This window comes from Artemia sp. Qi Xiang Cuo, chromosome 10 (assembly GCF_049724085.1).
Source record: "Artemia sp. Qi Xiang Cuo chromosome 10, ASM4972408v1, whole genome shotgun sequence".
Lineage (NCBI taxonomy): Eukaryota > Metazoa > Arthropoda > Branchiopoda > Anostraca > Artemiidae > Artemia > Artemia sp. Qi Xiang Cuo.
The window spans coordinates 56,533,940-56,558,047 of NC_142803.1; the positions used below are offsets into that span (position 1 = coordinate 56,533,940).

The following is a 24,108-nucleotide window of genomic DNA, read 5'->3' on the forward strand; positions in this document are numbered from 1 at the left end:
ATTTTTGCAAGGAAAATTTGAGAGAAATGCTGATTATAATCTATATTCAATGTCATATTTTAAAAGGAACTTAGGTTGACTTCTATAATTTTTTCACCTAAGTTGAACAAAGATCTTTTTGTAAGGTTTATTGAGTATATCTTCAAAACTCATTAAAACGAACAAAAATTACTTTTAAAAACAGAAGTTTTTATTTTGAAAGTCGAAAGGGAAATTGAAACTTAAAACGAACAAAAATTAAGTTTAAAAAACAAAAGTTTTTCTTTTGAAAGTCAAGAGCAAAATTGAAACTTAAAACAAACTAATGTTTCTGCTTCGCAGTTTTTGCAACATGTATCTGAAAAAAATTTTCAACTTTGACACACGATATTTTGCTATATTTCTAGAATTCTGAAAAAGTAACATTTCTTTGAAAACTAAGTTTGCTTAAGTTCTTCAGGGAATTGAAATTGTATAGTAAAATTTATTAATTTCTTGGCCGGTTATAGACTCTTCACAGCATCATAAATTAGCTTTTTATCTTCGGTAACCTTAAGAATTATTCTGCTCCTAATCGCGTTTTGCTGCGTCGAGTTCATGTTTCCAATAAAGTCCTAATTTTTTTAAAATGTACACGTGAAGCAAATATCACGAGGCAGTTTGTTTGAAACAGTTTTTCAGATATATGTTATATAAACTGTGGAGCTGTAATTTTTACTCGCTTTGAGTTTCAACTTCTCTCTTAATTTTCATCAGAAAACTTTGCTTTTCCAGAATTAGTGTAAGGTAAGGAGCTTTGAGGGGTTCAGATAAATTCAATTTGATGGTATAATGTTCAACAGGATTGCATCCCATTCTAGGAGTGTTTCCTCCTGTTTCTAAAGTTATATAAATTATGAGTTATATAATGTTAAACGAAAAAAAAAATATATTTACTAATTAATTTTGATACGTAGCTTCAAATTTAATTATTTTTAATGATTAATTTAATTTAATTAATTAAATTATTTTAAGTATTTCTAATGATGATTAAATTTAATGGATTCTCGAGCATTTTTAATGATGAAAAGAAGATTATTTTGATGTATATCGTGACATTTATACTGCGATCTATGGGGGATCCTTTTTTTGGTTCTATTTTGGCGAGGCATTCTTTACTGACGAGCTTTTAATCTTGAAATATTTGAACCAGTGAGGTAGCTAAAAAAAAAACGAAAAAAAAGAAAAGAAACAATGGAAATTACTTTTACATTGTAAGCTTTGATAAATTAAAAGATTTGCGATTATATTTTAGATATTATCGATACTTCCAATAAGTTGTTATAAAGTAGCTTTCCCACTGCTAATAGCCTTTTCCTGGCTTTCCAGACATTTCCCTATCTTTTCAAAAATCTGCTTTCCCGATTTATTAGTTTTATGCTTTCTATTATTTAAACGGTTGTGAATATTGCGTATTTGCGTTTTTGTGCTTAAATGTTATATGAAACAACCTTAAGTTACGTTAGCTCAAGATAAGAGATAGGTAAAAACATCATAATACAAGTCTCAGCAAAGAGATTTGCGTAGTACTTGAGATATTTAATCACCGTTTTTGCTTCGACAAAAAAACCATGGATTACCAACTAAGAGAAAACTTCATAAACAATCAAAAACGAAACTTATGTTGTCCAAATACAATTAAAAAGAAAAGATGATTTTGAAAAAAAAGAAATAATAGAAATTTATAATAAAATGATAATAAAGATAATAATTAAAATGATAATAAAAGTAATAATAAAAAAAAATAAACTGAAAAAAAACCGTAAACGTTAGAGCAGGAGAAAGATACAAAGAAAAGTTAAAAAAAACTGCAAAAAAAGGATTAGGGACCTGAACAACAAGACCAAAGAGTGGATGTAGATTTTGTCCCGTCATTAAAAATGAATTTAATAAAGTATCTTTTGTTATATCTTCAATGTCTTTCCCATGGTTGTAAGAAGGATATTCTCTGTTTCATTGGTATATGAAATGATATATAATCAAGCAAAGTATATAAGCCAAGATATATAAACAAGTAAATTAGCAAGAAAGGGACGGCTTCAAGTCAAGTCAAGTTCTTTATTAATCAATAAAATTTTTTTTTTACAAAACTATCAAATTAATTACCCACAGTGAGAATAACTCATGTGTGGGTTTATATAAAACTCAACAATAAATAACTAATACTATCTCCAGATACCGTAATAAAAAGATTGCTCTTCAACTCTCCGTACGGTAACAACAAACAAAATCCGCAAAAAATCAAACTAACCAAATAAATAAAATGAAATGAGGAGCATCCACCCCAAAAAATAAATCAAATTAATAATTACTGATTAAATGATTCATTAATCTAATTTTATTATTAACCAATGAATTATTCAAATCTATAAAACTATGAAATTTATTCCAATTATATATAATACTATGCCTTGGTGAAAAACTTTTGAATGATTAGACCTCTTCGAACATAACAACCTAATCGTCAATTCTATTCTCGGCATATTCACAGAGCTTCTCCAATATATAATCTAAGAGCCCCTCCAACTTCTACTTCACAGAATCCCTCCAATAAATATACGCAAAATAGAAAAAACAACAAGGATTAGATGACACAACTTATGTGTCTTTCTTGTTTTTTTTTTTATTAACCGAAGCTTGTAAATAAAGAATTGGGTAGTCGACTTGAGTTAAACTCCAAGCTACTTTGTCGAAGAGAACTAGGCTGTCACGCTGTCACTATGCTTAATTGGGTATATAGGCAGTGACATATAGTAACAGAGCTCCTTACAACATTGAGCCCAGAAAAGACCAGCAATTGGCCTTCAGAGAGAGAGAGAATCCAGCCTTCCATATCTTAATTTTTCGAATCTTCCAAATATTTTCCAAAGTTGCAAATATTTTTTGCAACTGTAAAAAATCCTAACACCTTGGTTATTGTACCTTTGTTTTCTGTTCTATTCTATTTTTATTATTTATATTTGGCTATTCCACTTTTTGCATCTTACTGCAGCTATGATACTTTCTAGCCTGATCACATGAGTGGTAAACCTTGCACATGAGTGGGAAACCTTGCACATGAGCGGGAAACCTTGCGCGCGGGTAAGAAACCTTGCACATTAAGAAACCTTGCACATTAGTGGGAAATCTTGCACACGAGTCAGAAACCTTGCACATGAGTGAGAAACCTTCTATTTGACTGAAAAACCTTGCACCATCAGTCGGAAACTTTGCACATGAATGAGAAACCATGCACATGACTGGGAATCCTTGCACATGAGTGAGAAACCTTGCACGTGAGTGGGGAACCTTGCATATGACTGGGAAACCTTGTATGTGAGTGGTAAACCTTGCACATGAGCGGGTAACCTTCAGTGGCGGATACAGGGGGGTGGGGTGAGGGGGTGCGTGCCCCCCTAGCGTAGGCTAAAGTAGTATAATTTACTCAATTAACTCAAGTTTGCGTTAATTAAACTTGCTCTTAACGCAAGTTTATCGGATCAACCTATTTTGCCCCCCCCCCCCCTAAAATTTTTTTTTCGGAGCAACCGATTTTGCGCCCCCCCTAAAAAAAAATCCTGGATCCGCCCCTGGGAACCTTCCACGTGGGTGATAAATATTGCACACGAGTGGTAAACCTTGAATATGAGTGGTAAACTTTGCACATGAGTAGGGAACCTTGCACTTGAGTGGGAAACCTTGCGCAAGACAGTACTATCCTGATTCGTACTTATACAATTTCATGTCGTTTTGCGATAATAAACTGATGGACTATAAACTTCACTGATTCATTAGTTTCCACTTCAATACTATCTAAAATCCGTAAACTCCCATTCGAAAATGGTGCTGAAAATGAAATTCTAACCAGAATAAAGTCACCAGGAATTTGAGATGCACTGAAATACATCATTGCTCTTAGATGAATTGATAACCAATATATTCCATTCATCATTCATCATGGTGGCAGCGGCAGCTGCAACCTATTCCTCTCAGGATTCCTCTCAATAACAGATTCATTCTTTATAGTCGGATATTCTCCTTTACTTTCAGTGAAAGCAAGTTCTTCCCTTCGCTGATGTCAGGGTAATGCATACATTAGTTAGCTCTAAGGTTATGTCTTGTAATTTATATTCAATACTAACATCACATTCTCCCCGTCCGTTTTCTGTATACCAATAAATATACATCAGTGGGATGAAAGAGTCATCTTTTGCTTGGAATTTCCATCGGATGATTTCTATGTCTGCTTGCTGAGTAATTCCAACATTCGGCTTCTTTGAAACAGTTTGATATCTAGATCTAGACAACTCTCTGTCAAAGATAGGACTGGTATTTATTTTATCCCCTTGGTAACTTTATTTTGAGCCAAAATCTGATCTCTTTGACACTCTTCAAAGATATTTAGTTTAACAGAGCCATACACCTCCATTACTTCAAGATAACCATGTCTTCTGGCTTGTGAGAATAATTTCTTCTTTGTTACGAATCCTAAGTGGCGCTGAAGGTAAAGCTAATGGATTTACAGAAGTGAAACTGGAATGAATAGAGAACGAAACAGTAAATGGGTCATTAATGTCGTTTGATCAAAGAACGTGTTGACACCATTAGACCTTGTGGAGAGATGTAATGGTTTTGTCAGCTTTACTGCTTTTGAAGCTAGATATGATGCTTCAACTTTGGGCTCTTCCAAAATCATAGGCACTACATACTGGTATATACTGGTACATACTGGTATATTCCTTACGGAAGAAATTTGTGTGTGATAGCCTCTTCCTATATTTTTTGTTACAAAGGGGGGTTTTTTCTAGGTAGACTTCGCTTGGTTTCGTCTAGGACATCAGCATGATCTAAGTCTAGAATACCATATTAAAAATTACTATATTCAAAAGAAAACTCATTTACCACTCTATCAGCATTAGGGCCTTTTTTAATCCTTTGAGTACTATCTCTAATTCTTCCTCGTAAAATAAATCTTCCTTCACTTCCAATGTGGTACAAACTTTTTAGTTTTTCTCTATATATTTCCTGCAACTTTATCACGGTTTATATCAAGTTATTCTAGTCAAATTTATATCTTGTCTCGAATGAATTCTTCAACAAAATCATTCTATTTAAGAAATAAAAACAGCTGTTGTTCAGAATGAGCAGTAGTAAAGCCAGGGTTGCCAATTCACAAAGATGTGTTGGGGGGATAGGTCGAGGATGTTTTTCATTTTTTTATGTGAAGAAGCAAAAAAGTAATTTTCAAAACCTGTGAAGGGAGGGGGGGTATTTTGTTTTTTCTTCGATTTTGAAATGAGAATTCTAAAAAAGGTTTTTTTCATAATCTAAGTGGGTATTTACAACATTCCTTGTTTCACACCCAATCGATTTACCTGAGTGAAGCGAAACTCATTAAGTTGCTCAATCAATATCATACTCATGAAATTTATTGTCAAATTGTAGTATTAATTTTTACCGAAATTATTACTAAATTAAAATTGTGCTCATTCAATTTATGCTCCACAATTATACTTCATTTTATATAAGTCATATTATTATTCAAATTATTACTCGATTAAAATTACGTTCAAGAAGTTTATGCTAAGAAATTATATTAAAATTGGAATGATTCCACATTATGAATGGGAACGATTATAATTATGTTAAATTGGAATGACAATTATGTTAAAAATTGGAATTATTCCACATTGTAAATTGGAATGAATATAATAATGTTAAATTTAGCATTGTAATTGTGTTAAATTGGAATGATTCTATATTATAGGTTTAATCGAGCTTGTACCGTGGATAAGGACAAAAGAAACCAGTGCCGGTAAAATTGGAATTATTCCACATTGTAAATTGGAATGAATATAATAATGTTAAATTTAGCATTATAATTGTGTTAAATTGGAATGATTCTATATTATAGGTTTAATCGAGCTTGTACCGTGGATAAGGACAAAAGAAACCAGTGCCGGTAAAATTGGAATTATTCCACATTGTAAATTGGAATGAATATAATAATGTTAAATTTAGCATTGTAATTGTGTTAAATTGGAATGATTCTATATTATAGGTTTAATCGAGCTTGTACCGTGGATAAGAACAAAAGAAACCAGTGCCGGTAAAATTGGAATTATTCCACATTGTAAATTGGAATGAACATAATAATGTTAAATTTAGCATTATAATTGTGTTAAATTGGAATGATTCTATATTATAGGTTTAATCGAGCTTGTACCGTGGATAAGGACAAAAGAAACCAGTGCCGGTAAAATTGGAATTATTCCACATTGTAAATTGGAATGAATATAATAATGTTGAATTTAGCATTATAATTGTGTTAAATTGGAATGATTCTATATTATAGGTTTAATCGAGCTTGTACCGTGGATAAGGACAAAAGAAACCAGTGCCGGTAAAATTGGAATTATTCCACATTGTAAATTGGAATGAATATAATAATGTTAAATTTAGCCTTATAATTGTGTTAAATTGGAATGATTCTATATTATAGGTTTAATCGAGCTTGTACCGTGGATAAGGACAAAAGAAACCAGTGCCGGTACTGCAGACTGAGGAAATGCATAAAAGCGGGTATGAAAAAAGAAGCAGTTCAAAATGAACGTGACCGAATAAGCTGTCGACGACCCAACTACGACGAGAGTCCTAACTCACTTGGTCTAAGCCTTCCTGTATTAACAAATGCTGAAACCTTTTGTAGAACGGTATGAAATCTCTGATATTTGCGGGTTGATTAATTTTACGAGTAAAAAAGGGTTTACGGGTTCCAATACGTTGACATTTATTATTTATTATGACATTAATGGGAATTAGCATTAACACAGTGCATTTTGATTTAATATTAAGGCAACATTTAGTTTTTAAAGATAAAGGCAAATGCGAGGGTGGGCGTGAGAGGGGGATTAGTTGCCATCGAATCACTTTCGACTATTAAAAAGGGCATCAGTCCTTTCTATTTTCAATCAAATGAGCCCTTTTCGAAGTTCCTACGACAACTCCTTCGATACGAAATGCCCTGTTCTAAACAACAACAACAACAAGTCATACATTATACCCACATTGATGTTTACTATAGAAATGTCAAGCCTTCCAATCACTTTCGACTATTAAAAAAGGGAACCAGGCCTTTCGATTTCCAATCGAATGAGCCCTTTTTGAGTTTCTACGACAACGCTTTCTATAAACACCTTATATACCCCCAGGGCATAAATTAAAACCCTTACTCTAAGGGCTCTGAGTGTGGTTGTCATCCTCTAAGACGTAATTTCCAAAATTTTCAACTACCTTATGCAAAAAGGCTATCTCAAAATTTTGATAGGATTTGTTTGGGAAAATGGTGGGCGTGAGAGGAGCGCTAGTCACTCTCCGATCACTTTCAACTATTAAAAAAGGCACTAGCCCTTTCAATTTCCAATCGAATGAGCCCTTTTGAAGTTTCTACGACAACGATTTCAATGAAAACCTTATATGACCTCAGGGTCATGAGGGCTGAGGGCTGGGGTTGTCACCCTCAAAGACCTAATTTCCAGAACTTTCTACTACGTTAAACACAATGGCTATCTGAAAATTTTCATTGGATGTGTTTAGGGGAATGGTGCGCGCAAGAGGGTAGTTAGTTAGCCTCCGATCACTTTCGACTATAAAGGGCACTAGCCCTCTCAATTTCCAATTTGATGAGCCCCTTTTGAAGTTTTTACGACAATTATAACTGTGAAAAGCTTGTATGCCCCCAGGGCATAACTTACAACCTTTGCCCTGGGGGCTCTGGGGGGTTTGTCATCCTTAAATACATAATTTCCAGAACTTTCAATTACGTTGAACAAAATGGCTATCTCTAAACCTTGATTGATATGTTTGGGGAAATGGTAGGCGTGGGAGGGGGTCAATTATTCTCCCCTCACTTTCGACTAGTAAAAAGGCCAATTTCAATTTCCAAACAAATGAACCCTTTTTGAAATTTCTACAACAACTTTCTATATAAACCTTATATGCCTCCAGGGCATAACTTACAGCCCTTCACTGAGGGCTCTGAGGGAGTTGTCATCCTAAAATACCTAATTTCCAGAACTTTCGACTGCGTTGAACAAAATAGATATCTCAAAATTTTGATTGGATGTGTTTGGGGGAATGGTGGGCGTGAGACGGGGGTTAGTTGCCTTTCAATCACTTTCGACTATTAAAAGGGCACTAGTCCTTTCAATTTCCAATTGAAGGACCCCTTTTTGATGTTTTTACAACATTGCTTTCTATAAAAACCTTACATGCCCCCAGGGCGTAGGTTACAACACTTGCCCTGAGGGTTGTGGGGGGGGGGAGGGGTTGTCATCCTTTAAGAACTAATTTCCAAAACTTTCAACTACGTGGAATAAAATGGCTATCTAAAAATTTTGATTGGATTGGTTTGGGTAAAGGTGGGCTTGAGAGGGGGGTTAGTTGCCCTCAAATCACTTTCGGCTATTAAAAAGGGCACTAGCCCTTTGAATTTCCAATCGAAAGAGCTCTTTTTCTAGTTTCTACGACACATATTTCAATAAAAACTTATATGCCCCCAGAGCATAACTTATAACCCTTGCCCTGAAGACTGTGGGGGGAGTATTCTGCTCAAAGGTATAATTTCCTGAACTTTAAACTGCGTGAAAAAATGGCGATCTAAAAATTTTGATTGGATGTGTTTGGGGAAAAGGTGGGCGTGAGAGGGGCTTAGTTGCCCTCAAATCACTTTCGACTATTATAAAGGGCAATAGCCATTTGAATGTCCAATCAAATGAGCCCGTTTTCTAGTTTCTACGACAAAGATTTCAATAAAAACCTTATAAGCTCCCAGGGCATAACTTATAACCCTTGCCCTGAAGAATGTGGGAGGAGTGTCTTGCTCAAAGGTATAATTTCCTGAACTTTAAACTGCGTGGAACAAAATGACTATCTCAAAATTTTGAATGGATGGGTTTGGAGAAATGGTGGGCGTGGAAGGGGTGTTAGTTGCCTTCCAATCACTTTCGACTATTAAAAAGGCCACTAGCCATTTCAATTTCCAATCGAATGAGCCCTTTTTGAAGTTCATACGACAACACGTTCTATATAAACCTTATATGCCCCCAGGGCATAACTTACAACCCTTTTTTCTGAGGGCTGTGGGGGAGTGTCCTCTTTAAAAACATAATTTCTATCTGGAAATCAACTACGCTGAACAAAACGGCTATCTAAAAATTTTGATTGAATGTGTTTGCGGGAAAGGTGGAAGTGAGAGGGGGGTTAGTTGCCCTCCAATCACTTCTGACTATTAAAAAGGTCACTAGCCCTTTGAATTTTAGATCGAATAAACCCTATTTGTAGTTTCTACGACAAAGATTTCAATAAAAACTTATATGCCCCCAGGGCGTAACTTACAACCCTTGCCCTGAGGGCTGTGGGGGGAGTGTCTTGCCCAAAGGTATAATTTCCTGAACTTTAAACTGCGTGGAACAAAATGGCTATCTCAAAATTCTGATTGGATGTGTTTGGCGAAATGGTGGGTGTTGAAGGGGTGTTAGTTTCCTTCCAATTACTTTCGACTATTAAAAAGGGCACTAACCATTTCAATTTCCAGTCAAATGAGCCCTTTTTGAAGTTTCTACGACAACGCGTTCTATAAAAACCTTATACGCCCCCAGCTTACAACCCTTGCCCTGAGGGCTGTGGGGGCTGTCCTCCTCAAAGACCTAATTTCCAGAACTTAAAACTACGTTGAATAAAATGGCTATTTCAAAATTTTGATTGGATGTGTTTGGGGAAAAGGTGAGCGTGAGAGGGGGGTTTGTTGCCCTCCAATCACTTTTGACTTTGAAAAAGGGCACTAGGCCTTTGAATTTCCAATCGAAAGAGCCTTTTTTGAAGTTTCTACGACAACGCTTTCTATAAAAGCCTTATATGCCCCCAGGGCATAAATTACAACGCTTGCCCTGAAGGCTGTGGGGGAGTGTCCTCCTCAAAAGCATAAGTTCTATCTGGAAATCAACTACGCTGAACAAATTGGCTATCTCAAAATTTTAATTGGATGTGTTTCGGGAAATGGTGGGTGTGGAAGGAGTGTTACTTGCCTTCCAATCACTTTCGACTATTGAAAAGGGCACAATCCACTCCAATTTCAAATTGAGTGAGCCCTTTTCGAAGTTTCTACGACAACTCCTTCGATACGAAGTGCCCTGCTCTAAAGGAAAAAATAAAATAAATAATACATTGTGGCAACGTCGTTCTTATATGTCCTCAGAGCATAACTTAAAAACCTTGCTCTGAGGGTTTTGGGGTTGTGTCCTCCTTAAAAACGTATTTTCTATCTGGAAATCAACTACGCTGAACAAAATGGCTATCTCGAAATTTTGATTGAATATGTTTGGGGGAATGATGGGCGTTGGGGGGGGGGGGGGGCTAGGTGCCCTCCAATCACTTTCGACTATTAAAAAGGGCACTAGCCACTGCAATATCCAATTGAATGAGCCCTTTTCGAAGTTTCTACGACAACGCCTTCGATACGAAGTGCCCTGGTATGGAAAAAAAACAACAAATAAATAATACATTGTGCCAACATCGTTCTTTACTTAGGCAGCGCGATTGCGCTGCCTATGATTTCCTTTGTGTGTTTTTAATTTTTGCTCCGAAAATGCATGACAAGAACTGAAATTGTCAACTACAATTGTCAAATGCAAAATTGAAATTGAAATGCAAATTGAAATGCAAAATTTGACAATGAAATTGTCAAATGCAAAATTGTCAACTGCAAATAGCTTCTGAAGTGTGTTTTCTAAAAAAAAAATTAAAATAAAAAGTGAAAACTCAATGACTATCGACGTTTCAGCTAAGGGACGTAGTTAAAAGTATTGAAGAAAAAAAATGAAGAAAATAAAAAAGGGAAATTTATTTCTATATTTCCTATTTACCAGCGTGACTTTTGAACTCATGGGAGAAATTATGATTAATTAAGAAATTGAATAATTAAAATAAAGAGAAATAGCAAGGACAATTTAAATTTCTATTCATATAAATAATAAATCATAAAACTTGACAAAAAACGAATCAAGAATAATAAAACTAAATAATTATTATCATTTGTCATTCAATCGAAATTACGCTCATAATATCAATGCTCAATAATTTAGCGGAATCAAATTACTATCAATCATTACTCAATGAAATTACGCTCATTATATCTATGCTCAATAATTAAGATAAATTAAATTACTGTCAGATGACGCTTATGAAATTTATGCTGAAACTTATGCTCAAATTATTACCAATTATTACTCAAATTATTAATCAATCAAAATTACTGTCATGAAATTTATGCTCCACAATAATGCTTTAGTTAGTATAAGTTATATTATTATTTGAGTTATTTTTCGATCCAAATTACACTCATAAAATTTGTGCTCTAAAATTATACTCAAATTATTATCAATTATTCTTCAAATTATAACTGGATCAAAATTACGCTTAAGAAATTTATGCTAAAAATTATACTAAAATTATTATTGATTATTACACTAATCAATCAGAATCATGCTGATGACATTCATTGTCGAACTATTATAAATTATTACCCAAATTATTACTTGGTCAAAATTATGCTGATAAAATTTATGCTAAACTATAATGTATATTGTGAAGAGCGGATATTAATTTTCATCTGGTTGTATGCATCCCTTAACGTTTTGTCTAACTATCTTAACGTAGGTGTTAATAGGTTTTAGAAAATATCTATGTTAAAAACATATTGAAAGAAAAGTATTTATTGAAAAGTTGATACAAAAGAGTGTTTTTGAATAATTTTAAAAAATTTAAGTTCAGTTATCTTTTAACGAATTTATTAATTATTTGAATAATTTAAAAATAACTGAATTGACAAATTTATAAAATTAATAGATAAGAAAATTATATTTATTTAAAAAATCCGAATGGTTGTTGGTTTCCAATGGCTATTGAATATTTTTCAGTCGGACAAATGCAGTCTGATTTATGAGTATTTTATCTGATTTTTAATCTGATATTAATGTGATTTTGTCCGATTTGACAATTATTTATTTTGCAGTCTGATTTTAGATATGTTTTTGTCTTGGAATTCTGTTGGTGGACGGTGTCACTCAATACTTTGGTCGTACCAAAAAGTGAGGCTCTTATATATTCTTCGAAGCCTACTTGCACTAGCAAACACTGAAAAATCTGATTATTTTTAATTTAAATAATTTTGTTTTTGACTCGGGATTTTTTTTTTGAATTTCTAGTGCGTGGATATTTTAGGAGTAAAAGCTGAAAGTATTACTTTTGTTGTCGCTCCAAAAAGTTTTATCAACAGCTTCAGGGGTAATTTCAAAAAAGCTGAAAGAGGGAAACAAATCCAATTAAACAGTGACTCGGGGCTAGAGCCCTTCCCCCACCCCAAAAAATATTACTTGGAGGGAAGGTTAAGCAATTCCCGTTTGCTGCAGCCCCTCTTTAATTACAAAATTCCTATATTTTTCAAATAACTAACCTGGTATTTCTGTTCTCTTTGAATTCCCACTTGGAAGAAATTCCCAGTTACGTGCTTTTGTTGAGTGTCAAGCCTTCTGAAAACAGCTTCAAATGGTTCTCTGAAATCCACACACATTTACCTTTAGTGGGGTCTCGTTTAATATAGAATTACGGGTCCTATAATATCTGGACGCATTTAGTTTTCTTATTGGTTGCTAATGAATCTTAAGTTTCAAATTTAATTGCTAAAAAAAAAAACAGATGAATGTATTTCTTTTTTCTTCACTTGGAAGGAAACCACCCGCTACACTCAACCAGATGCTGGATCTGGCCCAGGGACAATCACTTGGCAGCAGGAAGGATTGGAAATTGCCACATAAATTGTTTTGTGTACTTTCATTCTTCAAAAATATGAAAAGATTTGCCCCCCCCCCTCCTTCATTCCTGCATTTTCGTGAATTGGTACCTCTATTCTACCCTTTGTTGATTTGATTTGATCAGCCCTGTAAACTAATTGTGACTTTCTGTTGAATAAGTAGCTTTTCAGAGATTAGTATACCATTTTCAGCGTGACAGTTACGTATTTCTATAAAATTTTGCAGGGGTTACTTTTTAAGACGAAATAAATAAAATTGATGTAACCTAGTGTATTTTCCTGTTTTTAGGCAAGTCACCATACGGATTTTGACCTGAGGTCTAAGCGACTAGCAACATTTTCAGATGTTTGTGAATCCATGCGACACCAGCTGCTAATATTAGTTGAGTGGGCCAAATGTATTCCTGCATTCGTAGAATTGAATGTAGAAGACCAAGTGAGATTTTGTAAACCTCCCCCTCTCTCTCTCTCTCCCTTCTTCTCTCTCTCTCTGTCTCTATCTCTCTCTTTGTCTATGTGTATCTGTCTCTCTCTCTCTATCTCTCTCTCTCTCTCTCTCTCTCTCTCTCTCTCTCTCTCTCTCTCTCTCTCTCTCTCTCTCTCTCTCTCTCTCTCTCTCTCTCGCTTTTCTGTGTCCTTTTTTTGGTAAAGACAAGGCAAGGTCATAGATCGTTATTTATCTTATATTGCATTGTTGTCTCTAGAAAATTATTGAGTAATGTATGATACAGCATGCAACTACTAATTGTTTAATTCGATATTGATTGTATGCCTTGATATAATTGATTTTATTCATCAGATAATAGTGTCAAACTGTTTGGAACTTTATGAAACACACAAACTCTGGTCCCAGCATCTGTCATATTTCCTGAACCCGCTTTTAGCTTCAAGTCGGTATTGCTTGTGCATATCCAGGTTTTCTTTTGACCGCCGGTTCGCTTCCTCGATGACGGCTATAGGAGACATATCTGGAATTGCTTCGAAATCGCGTCGTCAGGGCGTCGTATTACGTCGTCGAACCACTGGAGGTGTCTGTATTTGATGGCATTTGATATGGGAGGTTTACAGTTTTACAGCAGGTGATATCATTGCTAAATTTCTTGGATCGCCTGACCTTCTTAAGGGCCAGGTCTCGCAGCCGTACAGTAGTACCAACACCAACAGCGCAACAACTGCATTCTATAGGTTCTAGAAATCTTTAGTTTGCAATAACATAATTAATATAATTATCCGCTAAACCTTCTATGAGATAATGAGTTTCTGTTTCAAAGCTCCCAGGCTTGCCACCGTGTTTGTTAATGGTTTCTTCTTTAAGTTATAATTGCTGTTGGAATGGGATTCAGAGACATCTATAAAATAAATCATAAAATATACACACAAAACGCACATACTAATAACTGATTTCTCTAATTGTATCGAACTTCCATTGTATCGTACTTTCCAATATAATAATATACTGGAAAAAGTTCTTTTATTTATTTATTGACTTGTTTATATTTATTATTAATTTTAGGGTTATTGTTGCTCCGGGATCATGATTGCGCATGCATTATTTACGCATGTCTTTCTCGGTACACGGCACCTTTTAGAAAAAAAAACAGTCGTGTGTACTCTTTTGAAGAATCGGGGAAAAGTTTTTCCCCTCCACCACACAATCCTATGCTCCCCCCCCCAAATAAAACTAACAATCCGCTCGGGTAGCAGGCAGGAAAAAAGTTTTTTGTTTTAAAAATGTTTTTGTCATCACGGGTTTTCCCCTGGTCCTCATAAGTCTACGTTTCTATAATAGCTTCTACTCTATATTTGTTGATATTTTTTACCTTATATGCCCCCAGGGCATAACTTACAACCCTTGAACTGAGGGCTGTGGGGGGGGGGGGAGTTGTCATCCTTAAAGACCTAAATTCCAAAACTTTCAACTACGTTGAACAAAATGGCTATCTAAAAATTTTGATTGGATGTGTTTGGGAGAAAGGTGGGCGTTAGACGGGGTTTGGCTGCCCTCAAATAACTTTTGACAATTAAGAAGGGAATTAGACTTTTGAATTTCCAATTTAATGAGCCCTTTTTCAAGTTTCTACGACAAAGCTTTCAATAAAAACCTTATATGCCCCCTAGGGCATAACTTATAACCCTTGCCCCGAAGACTGTGGGGGGAGTGTCCTGCCTGCTCAAAGGTATAATTTCCAAAACTTTCAACTGCTTTGAACAAAATGGCTATTTCAAAATTTTGATTGGACGTGCTTGGAGAAATTGTGGGCGTGGAAGGGGTGTTAGTTGCCTTCCAATCACTTTCGACTATTAAAAAGGGTACTAGCCGTTCGAATTTCCAATCGAATCAGCCCTTTTTGAAGTTCTTATGACAACTCCTTCCATACGAAGTGCCCTGGTCTAAGGAAAAAAATACATAGTGCCAACATCGTTTTTTACTTAGGCAGCGCTATTGCGCTGCCTATGATGCTACATAGTTAACGTCCTCTTTTCCTCTCCATTTATTCCTAGCCTTAGTGAGTTAGTCTTCTTAACATTGATTTTCAAACCTATTCGAGCACCCTGAACTCACAAAACCTCTAAAAGTTTGTTCATTTTGCTCACACTTTCATCTAGGAGGCTTAAATCATCAGCTAAATCTAAGTCCAGGAGACTTTTTCCTCCCCATTTGATTCCGTGGTCTCCCATCGCCTTTCCTGTGCTTCTTAAGACAAAATCGATCAAAATAATCCATATAAAGGGGGATAGAACACAACTCTGCTTAACTCCTGATTTACTACAAAACCAGCTACTAACCTGATTTCCTACCTTAACTGTAGCAGTGTTATTCTCGTACGTAGTGGTAATCACTTTAATGTATTTGTCTGCTATGCTATACAAGGATAAAACTTTTGCTAAAGCTCTTTTATCAACAGAAAATCGAATGCTCGCTCATAATCTATAAAACTGAGAACCAAAGGGGTTTGACAACTCAGGCACTTTTAAATTATTAACCTCAGAGTGAAAAATTGGTCGACACATCCTCCACCTTCTCTGAAACCGAACTATTCTTCTCTTAAAGCTTTTTCTACAGCATCTCTCAGTCTGAAAAGTATCATTATACTAAGTAATTTTCTACCTACAGAGACCAGACTAATGCCCCTATAATTACCACACTCACTCTTATCACCTTTCTTACAAAGTGGCTTAATTAAGGTTTTCCTAAAATAGTTAGGTACTTCCCCGTCTTCAAAAATCATATTCATAATCTTCAGTAACTTATTTCTAACCTCAGAACCACCATATTTAAGAAACTTATTTACCACCCTATCAGCACCTGGAGCCTTATTATTTTTTAATCTTTTAGTACTGTTGCTAATTCTTCCTCACAAAACAAATTTTCCTTCACATCCAAGGTATCACAAACTTTTTCATTTTCCTTTATATCTTTTCCTGCAACTGTCTCTTAGCTTACAACATTCTCAAAATGTTTTACCCATTTCTTTTTACCTTTTCCCTTGTCACTAATTGTGCTCCTGTTCCTATCTTTAACTAGGACAAGTCTGGATTGACTACTCCCTCTCAATTTATTAACATGCCAGTACAATATTTTACTATTATGGCGTTTAGCTGCATCTTCCAGATCCTTGGCAACTTATTTTATCCATGGCCTCCACTTCACATCTCCTTAGTTCATATTTTAATGCTTTCTCCACTTCCTTTACATTCCTTTTGTTTTCATATGATCTATCTCTCAAATAATTCTTCTACCTTCTCCTTTCTATTAAACTTAAAGCCTTTTCACTAATATTCTTAGCTGCAGTCGGAGCTTTCTTCTCTAAGACACCTTCAACAACTTCACATATTATTTTTCTAAAATTATTCCAACCATCTTCCACATTGTCAATTTTTAAACTCTCAAGTTTAGTATTCAACTGTTCCCGAAAAGTGTCTCTCAAATTCGCATCCTGGAGTCTACCAACATCATAACTTTCTTGGAGGTAGTTACCCTTCCGAAATTTCAGCTTTAAATTAACCCTAGACACAACTAGATGGTGATTTTTACGTTTAACATCAATAACAGCACTCCCATATACACTAGTATCTTGTATTGATCCTGCCATTCTTCGGTTTACTATAACATAATCACTTACCTTACCGTCTTCAGCGCTAAATATGGAAATAACCAATTAAGAGAGAAAAGATAAAATCTGAAATAATCTGTAAAATGAAAATATGTAAATAAAAATTAAGTAAAATACAATAAAAAAGAAGAAACAAAACCAATATATTTATGCAGAGTTAATACTCCATGATTCACCGCAGAGTATAAACAACTTGAGTAGCTCTCATGAACGCATGAAAGCAACTGAGTTGCAAGGCTCGGAGCCTTACAACTGTCATCTTCACATTTAAAGTAATTTCTCTCGATATAGAGTTTAAAGCTGTTTTTTACTTTTATTTGATCAAAGATTATTCAAGTTTGATTGTATTTTGCATAAAATTGAAAGCTTTTTAGGTGGCGTTGCTAAGAGCTCATGCAGGTGAAAATTTGCTCCTTGGACTTTCGAGAAGATCAATGATGGTTCAAGATGCCCTTCTCCTCGGAAATGATTCTGTCATCTTCAGAAACGGCACAGGTAAGTTTTGGAACTATATTGAACCAATTTACTACTTAGCTCTCAAGTACCTATATTGACGGAATTCCTTTTTTTGGGAACGGAAATAAATGAATTTTGAGCCTTGAAATCCCTTTAATCGGCAAAATTTTTACAAAAATACGGTTTAACCCTATTTTTTGGGCTATAATGAAAGATAGTTTAAAATGATCAGGCCAATTCCGACAGATGAAGTCAATATCAGAGTAATTAAAGAAGTAATGAGACAAATCCCTTTAGCTCAAAAAATAAATAATTAGGCAACCCCAGCCCCCCTCCTAATGGTATCATATAGCCCTAGGCCGTATATGAACAAACTAAAAATTATAAATGATGAAATTCTTACTTTATAATACGCAACAAGTTACTTAACACATTTATTACCTTATTCACTTAACACATTTTTTTTCGATTTTAATTCATGTTTCTAAATCATTTTTTGATAAAATAATTTCATTTGATTTTACTTGAAGCACGGCTACTTGAAGAACAGATAGGGGTGGAGGCAGAGTGCGCATGAATGTATCGGGATCGATCTCAGATGGCTCGGAGTTGCAATGAGTTGTTGGTTGTAGTAATAGTAAGCCTTACGCTGATTTAATACTGTGAACATTTTAACTCGCTCCAAAATATGGTTATCACGTTAATATCTTTCGATTTCTTTTCGTTACTCGATGTCATAGGGGGAGTTTTTACCCCGAATATTTTGGGCTAGTAGAATATTTTGGGTTAGTAGAATATTTTGGGTTAGTAGAATATTTTGGGTCAGTAGCAGTATGAATAGAGTGAGTAATTCTCATTTTAATTTAAACAAAAGGAAAAAACGGATACACAGGAAATACGCATGGAAAAACGAAAATGCAGGAAAAACGACTGAAATGGTGTCAAAAGTGTACTATATGACAATTTTCGTGTGTTTTGAGTACATTCTGTCTACTTTAATTACTATGTCTTCTGAATCAATTGGAAGAATAAAAACAAAAAACAAGTGAGAAAGAGAGAGAGAGAGAGAGAGAGAGAGAGAGAGAGAGAGAGAGAGAGAGAGAGAGAGAGAGAGAGAGAGAGAGAGAGAGAGAGAGAGAACACCTTTTTTTTTATTAAATTAACAGTTTTGGTTCTGTTTAATTATTTTTTTTCTTTTCAGAAAACGATTTCCATGCAATTGCAGTTCGGATAATGGATGAACTTCTGGAACCTTTCAGAGTTTCTCAGATTGATGAGACCGAGTTTGCTTGCTTAAAGGCCATTGTTTTCTTTGACCCAAGTATGTAACATTGTTTTACTTATGCGAAAACCTTATTAGATCTGTAGTACTTCTGTGGTCTGATCTCTGCTTGGAAATTCGGTGCCCTGGGTTCAATTCCAACTGTTGCAAGGTTTGACAACAGCCTGTTTTTATAAAAACAAAGGCCTAGCAGCTGAAATGTTGACAGTGCTGTCGACATTCAAGGTTTTTGCAAAATCTTTATTTTTTTTTATTCTTAAGCCCCAATATAGTCACACTACCGGATTTCCCAGCATTATTTAAAAAACGACCGGTTAAAAAACGGTCGTTGGTTTTCGGGTCCGGTAAGTTGAGCTCTAATTATGTTTTTTTTTTTTTTTTTTTTTTTTTTTTTTTCTTGGTTTTTTGATTTATTAGGAGGGTTTTCTCCCGCACAAGCATTGCTTCAGGGAATCAATGATGTATATATTTTTTTAAAATAAACCCATTGTTACTTAACGATCAGAAATTAAATAAAAAAAATTTTCAAGTGAAAGTAAGGAGCAACATCAGAACTTAAAACGAAAAGAAATTATTACATATATGATTAGGTTCGCCCCCTAGTCAATACCTCGCTCTTTAAGCCAAAGAATTTTTTGAGTACCTTCATAAGAGCTATTCATTCTAATTAACGGTCTTTGTGATTAAGGGTCATTTTTCAAGAATTGGAACAAAATTTGAACTTTAGCGTAAAGAGCAAGGTATTGACTAGGGAGCGAACTCCCTAATATACATATTAAAAAAATATGAATATAGAAGTTCGTTACGTAAGTTAATTCATAAGATACGTATATTTATTACTAATAAAAACGCTCGTAAATAAAATTAAACAACTTTCGAGAAAGCCATTTAACCAAATAAAAGTAAAATTAATAAGCAAATTGTGTTTTAATTATTGATCTACGGTGAGCTAAAATCAAAACCTGCATTAATTCAAAAAAGTTCATAAATTAAATAAAAAAACAAGTTTTTTTTACTGAAAGTAAGGAGTGACATTAAAACTTAAAACGAACAGAAATTATTCTATATATGAAAGGGACTGTCCCTTCCTCAACGTCTCGCTCTTTACGCTAAAGTTTGGCTCTTTCTCACAACGCTATTTTTTTAAACAATAAAAAACCTTAGCGTAAAGTGCGAGGCGTTGAGGAGGGGACAGCCCCTTTCATAAACGGGATAATTTCTGTTTGTTTTAAGTTTTATTGTCGCTCCTTACTTTCAGTTAAAAAAAAACTTGTTTTTTTTTATTTAATGAGGATAAAGAGCGGCCGTAAAAAGTAAGAACAGTAAATTTTGGTCTATGTAAAAGTGTGATAGGCTAAGCACAAAAAAGAGTGAGCGCAATAAATGCTCTAAAGATTGTGCACAATAAAGAGTGAGCACCGTAAAGCATTATAAAAATCGAGTACAATAAATGCTGATATGTGTAAAAAACCTGATGCACTAAGCAAAATAAAAATTGAACATAATATAGGCTATAAAAATGAGCACAATAAATTTCGGTTTATGTAAAAGCGTGATAGATTAAGCACAATGAAGAGTGGGCACAAAAATACTATATAAGTTACCATGAGAAATACTGGTGTACGTAAAGGTATCCCAGGGTATGTGGCCATTCAGACAGGGCTTAGTCGTAGTTGTAGTCGCAACTACAACTATGACTTGGTAAAAACTTCCCTTTCAAAGAGGTGTCTGAGTCTCAGTTTCAGGCGTAATAATAGTTCAATTTGGATCAACTCACCAACAACTAAAACTAGGTTTTAACCAATTACATCGGAGATTAATTGCAAGAAAAGAGATCTATGAACAAGTGAAATGACATCCTTTTTATACAATTCTGATCTGTCTTGGCTTCACTAAGCAAGCATCCCAAGTGGTATTTGAAAATGCAGCTAATAAAGGCTTGGATGTTACTTATAGCAAGTGACCTCCCAATCACCTCCCATGTATTTTGCTTCATCGAGGTATTCTTGTAGTTTTCTTTGTCTTATCAGGTAGAAAACTTCTGTTCTCCACATATACATTCTTCAAGAAAATTAACTCTTATGCCATTTCATACTTGTACAATTTGCTCATCCTTCATTCCTGTCAAATTTCTTGCCACTAATATTCGATATAATTGGTTAAAACCTAGGCTTAGTTGCTGGTGAGTTGATCCGAATCGAACTGGTATTACGTCTAGGACTGAAACTCTGAGACCCGTGTGAACGGAAATCTTTGCCGAGTCGCAGTCGTAGTCGTGACTACGACCAGGACTAAGCGCCGTGTGAATGACCACTAAGGTCAATAAAGAGTGAGTACAATAAATGTAGATTCGTGGGAAAGTGAGAAAGGGTAACTACAACAAATTCTGTAGAGGGAAAGTAAATTTTGTTTTCAAAATTTTAACTCACGGAAAATGGACTTGATCTTTTCTGAAAGTTTTGCCTGAATAAACTCACTATAATGTTTGTTCGTTTTCTCCGTTTACCAAAAAATGAGGTATTTATAAACATATTTCTTTAATAACCAAACTTTCTGGCTAAGACGGCAATAGTTGAAAATTTATCAATAATTTAAACCCATTCTAATTTAATGATCATTAAGCTAATTATTAATCAATTAATACTAACCAAAATGCTCTGATGATTACTCCAATTTAATGACAATTGAATTATGTAATAATTTGAATCTAATAATTTAGAAATGACTGAGTAACTGACTATCCTTTGGTCTTCCTGAACATACAAAAATGAAAAAGGCAGATAAAATAAACTGAACATGTGTTATACCAAAATAACTGCGCAAGCAAATTGCTTTGTAAAAACCTTCATTCATGATAAAATAATGGACTGATTGTTTTGCCTACATAAACTGATTGTTGTGTTTGTTCATTTATTATCTTAATATACTTAAAAAAAGGTCTTTAAAATTTACAATTACAACTTACAATTAATTTGAACTTACAATTAAGTAATTTAGATTATTAATTAAACTTAATTAATTAATTAATTAATAACTTAGTTAATTAAGCAATTTGATTTAGTAGTCGTGAAACTAATTAATAATCGATTAATATTAGCTAATGTACTAACCAATAAACTAATTTAATAATAACTTAGTAATTCACAATTAATAATTCAAAGTTAATAATATGGTACTTGTATGAAATACCCCCCACTGTTCAAGTTGTTCATTCATTGACACATTATAGAACCGGCTATATATATTAGAATACTATGGGATGGGGGTGGGGCAAAATATCTGGTTATTGTTAGTTAGAAAACAATTCTTACTTAATAATATTCATAATAATTGTACCTAACACATTAGGCATTCAGACCCACTATACTTTACTTCTCAATAGATGCGAAAGGCTTGATCGAAGTTTCGCGAGTTCGTGCCATTCGCCATCATGCTGCTCTTCTACTAGAGGATTACATTGCTGATCATCAATACTCAGCCAGAGGCCGATTTGGAGAAATTTTGCTAACTATGCCGTCGTTACAGTCAATATCTTTGATGATGGTGGGACGCATAGAACTCGCTTGTCTTTTTGGACATACCAAAATTGATTCTTTGCTACAAGAGATGTTGTTGGGAGGAGGTAAGTGTATCGCTTAGATTATTGCCCCATCACCGCTTTTCAAGTACCAAGGACACTTAAAAATTAAATTTAATTCAATTTTTAATGAAAAAGATAGCCACCGCATGCAAAAAGTTTGTACACTCGTAGGCGACAAGTTTGAAAATGAAGAACGTGCATAAAAAATCATTATAATCACTAGTTATTAATTTGACTTGAATGCTGGGGTCTAGGCTCCTCATTTTCTTTTGTATTTTTTCGAATTTATTGGGTGTTTTGTTTTTGTTACCATGTGAAGGGTTGAAGGACCATCTTTTTATTCCGATGTTTGGAGATTGTAAAATTTACTTTTATTTTGGAGTGTATGGCCCACACATGAGTTCATCTCCCTGTGGATCATTATTTTGATAGTATTGTAAAAGATATTCTTAGTGGATATTAAAGAACTTGAACCCCCTGACAAAATTTCCTTGCTGCTTCCTTTAATCATATACGCTTGAAAAAAATAATTTAAGTCTTGATCTAACTTTATTTACCTGGAGGGTCAAATCTTCCGAAATCATTTGTTCAAAATTCAAATCTGTATATGATTTATCATATGCAAGTAGCTATGGCTATTGGGTTTGACGGAGAGGTGGGCGTGTTCTTAACATAAAGTTTTGCCACTATGAATTTTAGTATTAGATCATGAATACGCAACTGTTGATACTCTGTTCTAAAATATTTACCAAAGACTATAAAAAGGATTTTTTTCAAATTTCAGAAAAAAACGCTTTATTTCCAAATGCAATGAGAAGAAAAAATAATCTTGTTTCCTGTTACTCCCAGAAAAAAAGCTTTTCTAGACTTATGAGCAGAGCATAAAGTAGCCTTGACACATTTAACAACTCTTCAAGGACGGCTTTCTGCGCCTTTATCGCCCTACGCTTTCATTTTCGGTATTTTCGGGAAAAAATTTAGCTTATTTTTTTTGCCAAAAATACTGTCTTATTATTTTTAGTTAGTATAATTTTTCAGGTACGTCATCCAACAATAACAGTTCGACTATCCGGCAAACTTGTAATGAGCCATCACGTTATCTTCAACCGAACACAACCAGCTCTGGGATCACATCATTGATTCCTCTCTCCAGCCCCTCGTCACCTTTGCTGTCCCAGAACAATATGATAACTCACAGCTCAATTCACCACGTTCCTGGGTCTCATCTGATGCCTGTAGGTCATGGTACAATGTCACCCTCTTCTGTGGAAACACAATATCATATTTCAATTGGCCAGTCGTTCAAACAGGAAATATCAGAGTCTGATCAAAATTATTAGTTTTGCTAATTTCTGTTGTTGTTGTCTTTATCTAGTCGATATAAAACTAGGGATCATATGGAAATACTGAATGCCTTTTTACCTTGGATATTTTTTTGTCTAGTTTGACAGCCAGGGTGCCTATTGGAGGGGGGGATTGTCTCTCCTCCCCATGTATTTGGGCAAATACCTTTTTTGGTATTTCATTGGAACAATTAAAATAACGAAATTGCTCCCTCTAGATTTTGAAAAACATTTTCTTTTGTATCTTCATTAAACAAATCCTCCCCCTCCTTTTAATTTTTATTTCATTATTTTTTTTGAATTAATTTCATTAATTTTTTGTTAATTCTGAAAAACGCTTTCTTTTGTATCTTCATTAAAAAAATCCTTCTCTCCCCTTCTAATTTTTATTTCATTAATTTTCTGTTAATTTTGAAAAACACTTTCTTTTGTATCTTCATTTAAAAAAAAACCTTCCCTCCCCTTCT

At 34.4% G+C, this 24,108-nt stretch overlaps 1 protein-coding gene across 2 annotated transcripts in view; it reads left to right on the forward strand.

Annotated features, from left to right (window-relative positions):
• Positions 1-23,704, forward strand: part of LOC148947923 (hepatocyte nuclear factor 4-gamma-like) — a 51,470-nt gene extending 27,766 nt beyond the window's left edge. The window contains exons 4-9 of one of the 2 annotated variants that reach the window (XM_089095564.1): positions 6,500-6,710; positions 13,155-13,301; positions 17,355-17,475; positions 18,638-18,757; positions 22,101-22,340; positions 23,337-23,704. In XM_089095564.1, the coding sequence (XP_088951690.1) occupies positions 6,500-6,710; positions 13,155-13,301; positions 17,355-17,475; positions 18,638-18,757; positions 22,101-22,340; positions 23,337-23,638 (1,141 nt within the window). In that variant the 3' untranslated portion in view covers positions 23,639-23,704. Of the gene's footprint in view, positions 1-6,499; positions 6,711-13,154; positions 13,302-17,354; positions 17,476-18,637; positions 18,758-22,100; positions 22,341-23,323 lie in introns of both variants that reach the window. The other variant, XM_089095565.1, reaches the window with a different exon arrangement.
• Positions 23,705-24,108: the final 404 nt, after the last annotated feature.